The 7,680-nt window shown below is 36.0% G+C and overlaps 1 protein-coding gene and 1 pseudogene across 1 annotated transcript; one reads left to right on the top strand and one right to left on the bottom strand.

Moving 5' to 3' along the window:
• Window positions 1-418: 418 nt before the first annotated feature.
• Window positions 419-1,315, top strand: LOC127228049 (olfactory receptor 52E1-like; annotated as a pseudogene).
• A 5,111-nt stretch (window positions 1,316-6,426) lies between these two features.
• Window positions 6,427-7,371, bottom strand: LOC127228950 (olfactory receptor 52D1). Its single transcript, XM_051194043.1, has one exon. It carries the CDS (start codon window positions 7,369-7,371, stop codon window positions 6,427-6,429), a length of 945 nt encoding a protein of 314 aa, XP_051050000.1.
• Window positions 7,372-7,680: the final 309 nt, after the last annotated feature.

Genomic DNA, 7,680 nt, shown 5'->3' on the forward strand with positions numbered 1-7,680 from the left:
GTGTATAGAGAAGCCCTAAGAAATTATGTTAGATCCATTAAAATTGAATTTCAGGTGGTTGAGAGCTTCCTGACATGGATGCTTGAAACCGAAGGCTAGCAGCTGAATTGTCTCTCCAGCATTACCACCACCACCCATTTAAAATATGAAGTAAAGTGAGAGCAAATAGTAATCAGGATATATTGTATGAGAAAAGACTATTTTCAATAAGAGGGAGAAAGGAAATTAAGTTGTTTTCCATTAAATTTTAGACATATTGCACTTCTAAAACTCTATGATTAAGCAATATGAATAAACTATGATAAAAGTTTTTTGATACAGTAATTGTTTAGGTGTATTATAGAAGGGTGCTGTCTAGTATCCCACATCTGTAATTCACAGTGGAGGTGACATACTTTGCCACAATAATAGCAGAAATATGGTTTCAAATAATACTACTCTACTTCACCCCTATACATTCATCTTCCTAGGAATCCCTGGATTGGAACACATGCACTGTTGGATTGGTTTCCTTTCTTTGCTGTGTTCCTGACAGCTGTTCTTGGGAATATAACCATCCTGTATGTGATTCAGACAGAACAAGGTCTCCATAAGCCCATGTTCTACTTCCTGGCCATGCTGTCATCTATTGACCTGGGCTTGTCCACATCCACCAAATCGAAGATGCTTAGAATCTTTTGGCTAAACCTGAGAGAAATATTATTTGAGGTATGTCTCATCCAGATGTTCATCCACCTGTGCACTGGCTTGGAGTCAGCTGTGCTTGTAGCCATGGCCTATGATCGCTATGTTGCCATCTGTAACCCTCTTCACTATACATTGGTGCTGACAAGGTAGTATTCATCATTGCTTGGGTTATCCTCCTGAAACAATTGATTTTTGCCATACCCTTTGTCTTGCTCATCATACAGTTACCATTTTGTGGGCACCAAATCATCCTCCATATATATTGTGAGCACATGGGCATTGCCTGGCTGTCCTATGCCCACATCAAGGTCAACAATGTCTATGGCTTGTATGCTATCTCTATCCTGATATGTGACATATGTGACATTGTAGCCATTGTCATTTCCTATGTACAGATCCTTTGTGCTGTGTTTCGAATATCTTCTCAGGAAGCCTGTCTCAAGGCACTTAGCACCTGTGGGTCTCATGTGTGTGTCATGTTGATATTCTACACTCCTGCCTTCTTTTCATTTATGACTCATATTGGCCATAATATACCACTTTATATCCACATACTTCTGGCCAATTTTTAATCTATGGTGTCAGAACAAAACAGATTAGGGAACAAGTACTATTTTCCAAGAAATAAGACACAGCTTTGATACACACACACACACACACACACACACACACACACACACACACACAAACCAATAACAAACAAGTAAACAGATACACAAAAGAAAGGTCAGTGATGTTCAATGTTCAAAATAGCATTTTAAGTTATGTACTTCTGTATAGGGAGTGGATTGTCAACATTGACACATTGTCCTCCTAGGCTCTTTTCTAGCCTAGGTGTTTAGAATTAGGTCCATGTTATATGTATTAGGAATAACGTTTTAAAAGAACTTTTCCAATTTGGAAAATACCTGTTATTCTTCATCTTGAATCATATAATCACTTTGTGCGTCTTCCATTCTGCCTGAGTACACCAGCCATGTGCACCTCAAAAGCAAAAGTAATGTGAGAAAGTTCATGAACAAAAATAAACCACCAAAAGCCTTTAATGTTTTATTATTAAAGCCTAATGGAAGGTCATCTGCAGTGAGAGATCCACCCAGCCACACCTTGGCATGATGGCCACAGGTGCATAGGTAAGCCTGTGATATTTGGCCTGGGGTCTGGGACAGACTTGCTCTCTCTTGGCTAGGGTCATGGAGAGCATCCTGGGTGTGGATCATTGGAGCAGAGACTTGTGGGTCATTGATTTCTCATGTAAGTGACTTCTCCCAGAATAAAATATATAACCTATATTTTATCCTCATCCTGTGTATCTTTTTCTGTACATCATTAGTCATCCCTGTTAGGGCTATCTCAAAATTATGAAGTCAGAGTTCCTGCCACATGTGGGCATTGACTGTCAGAACAGTTATATTTTTAAATTTGATTAGCTAATTAACCCTTGAAGTGATTCTGATTCATTGAGAGTTTCAGTTATGTGAGAAATCTCATTCTGAACAGAATTATAAATCTTAGAGACTCTGGCTTCTGTGCTGCAGTTCTATTTTTTTCCCCAAGATTATCAAACAAGTATTATTTACTTGCTGTAAAAAAATCTAGTCAAATTTAAAGCCTATGCTCAGAAATAATGTATTTTTTTGAAAGAAGGTTTTCTATGTAAGGTTTTTTTATGTTTCAACCATGATGAATGTCACTGATACAGAATGTTGGAAGTCCCAGCAATGGCAAGTCTCACACTATGTTTGGTTTTGTTTGATAGCTTTGTTGAAATGAGCTCAATACAATATTTCCCAGTTTTATCTATATCTTAATATTGTTATTGAAATTATGTGAGTAAAATTTCCATGGAAAACAACTTTGTGACATTATAATAAAATGTACCTTTCAAGTAGTAATTTTCTCTCAGAACCTGTATAAATTTGTAAACCATAAAGGCCCATTTGTCATTTTGTGATATATTTGGCTTCCAAATATAGTTTTTAAAAACCATTCCATGGTATGCCTATTCTGTAGAATGAACTTCATAGAAGAAACCTTATATGGTGATATTATGGTAGATAATTTAATATTACAAACTGTTAGGGGAAACTTGTATTAATTCACATTGCACTTAAACTACATACTACCTGTGAAATCATCCAGCAGTTACACTGTATAATTAGATACACAAGTGACTCTTCTAAGACTTTACTGAGTTAAGAAACTATGCCATCCCTTACCTATGTTTTATTTGGTTTATGAAATAACCTTGACTTTTCATTGCTATACTTGCATCTTTGGTTATACAAGAAACATTCACTCTTCTATTGAATGATTGCCATTATGATTGACGAGCTTTTAGTAAGTTTGATAGATTTATAAGTGTAGCTATCTAGACAAGGCATTTACTATTGGCCTTCTAAATTCAGGCTTGGTTTCTTTAATAAATATTTCAGCATGTAGTCCATCCATTACTTTTTTCTATGAGTGCTCACTATTTTTAGATTACAGATTTACAGTACTGTTGCTTTATCTTTGTGTATGATATGAGCTTGACCAGAGGGTCTCTTTTAGTGTCTACTCTACTTTAGTCTACTTCATATTTAGTCTTCCTTTTGTTCCTATGAGACAGATGAATTCAAACCCGATGTCTCTAAATCTTCTTCAAATCATCATTACTATTCCACTCTACATGCCTGGTGTTGAAATATGAAAGGCACTAATATTTATTGTGTTGGTCCAGACAAGTTTTAAACAGGTGCACAGACTTGGCCACTTGCTATGAATACAGTGATTTGAGTAAAACATCCCTCTGCCTACTTTATGATAATGACACTTTCTAGGAAGTGATGGATTCCTTCATACTATATGCAACAAAATTTCTTAGACATTCTGGGAAAAGAGAAAATTTTAGGGATGTTTTAGGTTCTTAGTGTCTCTTCACAAAAACTTAAGCTTCCTTGGTGCTTTTCATTAGTAAGATAGATTGTGCTTTAAACTCACATCTCTTTTCTTTCCCTTTCTTTTATTTACACCTTTTAAAAAATTACATGTGAGTGTAAATGTGTATTAGAGAGTGGATGGTTATAGGGCATGAAAGTGATCATAGTAAACTATGGTAACCATATCTGTGGGAAGTGTATTTCTGAGAACTCCAGTGAGATTTGGCTGTAGATAAAATTAGTGTTAGAATGTAAGTAAATTATGGTATTGAAGCTATACAGACTTACGTTGTTTGTCTACTCATTAGCCAATATGGTATACAGTTGTATGAACAATTTCTATTTAGTATTTGTAAACAATATGTGAGATAGATTTGTAAGCGTTATCTGATCAGACACAGAAAGTACACATGTAAAATTTTAGAACCAATAAGTAATTGTGTGTTCTTTTCATGCTTTTAATTTGAGAGAAGACTTTGGCTTACATTTTCATCTAGTCCCTAGAAAATTTATCTGTGTCTCAACCCACATAATTAATTAAATTTTGAAGCCTATATAATTCATAAAGAAAACTTAAAAGGAATGCATTCCTACTGTAGTGTTGCTTTCTCTGTAGTGAACACACAGGTTGTGAGTAGCTTTTTTTAAATATGTCTTTTATTATTTTATCATATTCCTGGTGATATTTATCCATAGAAATCAATTATCCAGTGAAAATCAAAGATACAACAGCAATCATAAATAGTGTAATCCACATTCTTGAAAATGTGTCCAGAGACAAACTATATCATAATCCTCAGATGTATTATCATGATTTCAAAACCATAATAAAATATGATAACTGGAAAACTAAAGTGGCACATCTGTAAGATCATCATTCAAAATGAGGACAATACCAAAAAATTAGAAGAAGTGGTAACATACATAGTTTTATCAAACAAATGTGGAAATTTGTGCTTGTGTACTGTAGTGAACAACAAGAAACTTGTTAATATGGTCATTATAAATGGTGAGCCACAGATGTCATCTCTCTTTGCTATATGTTGCATTCTATAAATGGTGACTTAGAACCAATATTTTGATGGTTATTCTACTTAGAGTCACAGCAATCCTGAAAATATTTACCATAATTAATGAGGTCACTAAAAAAATGCACACTTTTCTTTTACATAAAAAAGTGATAACAAGTAATATATGTGAATATTTTTCTTGGGTTTCACTCTGTGTAAATGTACAGAAATCACTATATATGCTAAAAAAAATAAAGCTTCCTGGGTGTTGGTGACACATGCCTTAATCCCAGCACTCGAGAGTCAGAGGCAGGCAGAACTCTGTGAGTTCAAAGCCAGCCTGGTTTACAGAGTGAGTTCCAGGACAGGTACCAAAACAATACAGAGAACCTTGTCTCAAAAAACAAAAACAAACAAACAAAAAGGCTTGAGTTAAAAAACAAAGAAGATAAAATATGTGGTTTCATGTGGAAACAATGGTTACACTAGTAAGTATAAGGTCACAACTAATATTCTCCATATGAAAAGAAACTTTGTGATCCAATCTTATCATAATTTAACATTTTGAGGACACTTTCCTTGTCCTGTGATAGTCTAGTGAATTTAAGATCAGCTGGCAAAAATCCCTTCAAAAAATGGAGATGGGGCAGTTAAGTAGGTACAAACAGGGAAAAAATTACACATTCTGAAAAGAATCACAAAGTATTGTAAATGCCTAAATGATGGTAGGTAAACACATGGTTCTTCCTTGTTTTTTAAACTTTTTTCCAATAGTGCTAAAACATAGACATTTATGTTAACTTGAATATTTAAATAAACTTCATGGTAATCTCAGTGATTTGGTTCAAATGATTATGTTAGATCAGAAATTGAGGCTCATGTGACTGGAGTGATGACTAAGTATTAAGGCTATTCTTCCAGCAAGGAGGCTTGGGTGTGACTCTAACCATAACTCCCATGTCAAAAGATCCAATGCCCTCTACTAGTCTATGTGAGCATTGGGCATAAAGACAGTATACAGATTAACATGGAACAAAATACCCATAAACAAACAAACAAACAGAAACTAATAGAAGTGATGTAGCCCCGTTTTCAAATAAAGACAATGAGACCTCATTTTGGAATACTTACATTTGATCTTGAAATTCTCAGAAAAATCTAGTTAGGGATCTTTAAGCAGAAATGACATTTGGGTAGGTTATTTCATAGCAAGTGAAAACACAAATAATAACTACCCATAGACAGATACTAAGATTCAAACTTCAAGATGAAGATCAGAAAAGCAAGGCAACTAGCCACTAGCTCTTCCCTCTACCTCAGGCTGAAAGGGCTCTCTTGTCCTCAGCATGGCTTGAGACTAATTCTTTCAAGAGACCTGTTGCTTCTTCCTTTTATACCTCCCTACTACTGGGATCCTAGTGTGATCCCAAGAGCTGAGATCACCTTTGTGTGAGCTGTTTCTCTTTAAGACTGGGTCAGTTTTGTGTAGCTCAATGTGGCCTTGAAATAACAGAGATCCATCTGCATGCCCCTTGAGTGAAGAGATTAAAGAAGTATGCTACAACTACCTGGCTCTATGGCTAGAATGCCATTTTAAAATTAAAGGTATGTATCACCACTGCCTGGCTTGTTGCTATCTTTGCATTCTGAACACTCAAACAAGCTTTAATAAACCATAAATAATATATTACCACAGTAAAGCTCCACAATCATTCAACTCTAGAAAAGGCTCCAACATTGATGCATGGCAAGTCAAATAAAAAAGATAATGTTCTATTTGGTGATACTTAACAACAAAATAATTAAGTTCAAGTTCTTTGAAAACTGAATAGTTTATGGAACCTGTCTCTTATCTTCTTGGTTCTTACACCATAAATAATAGGATCCATTACAGGTGGCACAAGAAGATACATATTGGCAACAAGTATGTGTATGTGTGGAGCCACTTTATGTCCAAACCTGTGGGTGAGGAAGGAGAAGAAGGCAGGTGTATAGAATACTAAGATGACACAAACATGTGAGCCACATGTACCCAGAGTCTTGAGTCTGGCATCTTTGGAAGGAAGATGGAAAACAGTGTTGAGTATGAAAATGTAAGAACAAATGATCAATATGAAGTCCACCCCTCCAGTGAGGAAGGCAACAACAAGGCTGTAAGCTCTTCGGATGCTCGTCTCAGCACAGGCAATCTTTATGAGGGCCATGAACTCACAGTATGTATGGGAGATTATATTAGTCTTGCAATAGGGAAGCCATCGTAGCAAAAAAGGGTGAAGACTGAGCAAGGCTCCTCCCCGGAGTACTATAGCCAGGCCCATTGCCCCAGTTACAGTGTGTGTCAAAATAGTTGAGTGTCTTAATGGGTTACAAATGGCAACATAACGGTCAAAAGCCATCCCTACTAGAAAGCCAGACTCCATGGTTGAGCAAGAGTGAATTAGGAAGACCTGAGTGAGACAAGCTTCAATTGAAATCTCTCCATCATGAAACCAGAAGAGACTGAGAAGTTTGGGAACAGCTGTAGTGCACACCACAAGGTCAGCCACTGCTAACATGCAGAGGAAGAGGTACACTGGTTCATGAAGTTTGGCATCTGTCTTGATGATGAACAGAAGAGAAAAGTTTCCCACCAGGGCCAAAATGTAGCCCATGCAAAAGGGGATGGAGATCCACATGTGTGCCTCCTCCAACCCAGGAATGCCAATGAGAATGAAGGTTGAGGGATAGACATTAGTGTTATTGAGTATTAACATGTGATGTGTCAAATATATGTAGTGTTATCTGTAAAGAAACAGTATTAATCTAAGTCCAAGGCCAGCCTGGTCTATGAAGTGAGTTCAGGACAGCCAGATTTATACAGAGAAACCCTGTTTAAAAAGAAAAACAAACAAAGAAAAGTAAACAAAAAGAAAAAGAAACATTATTAATCTATAAAATATTTAAAAGTAGGAAGACAAGATGTGGGGAGCTATATTCCACAGACCTACTGGAATTCTTATAAAGATGTACTTAAAACCATTTCATCATATAGTGTAGTCAGGTAAAATTATAGTAAGTCTGTC

This window comes from Phodopus roborovskii, unplaced genomic scaffold (genome assembly GCF_943737965.1).
Source record: "Phodopus roborovskii unplaced genomic scaffold, PHOROB, whole genome shotgun sequence".
NCBI classification, from domain to species: domain Eukaryota; kingdom Metazoa; phylum Chordata; class Mammalia; order Rodentia; family Cricetidae; genus Phodopus; species Phodopus roborovskii.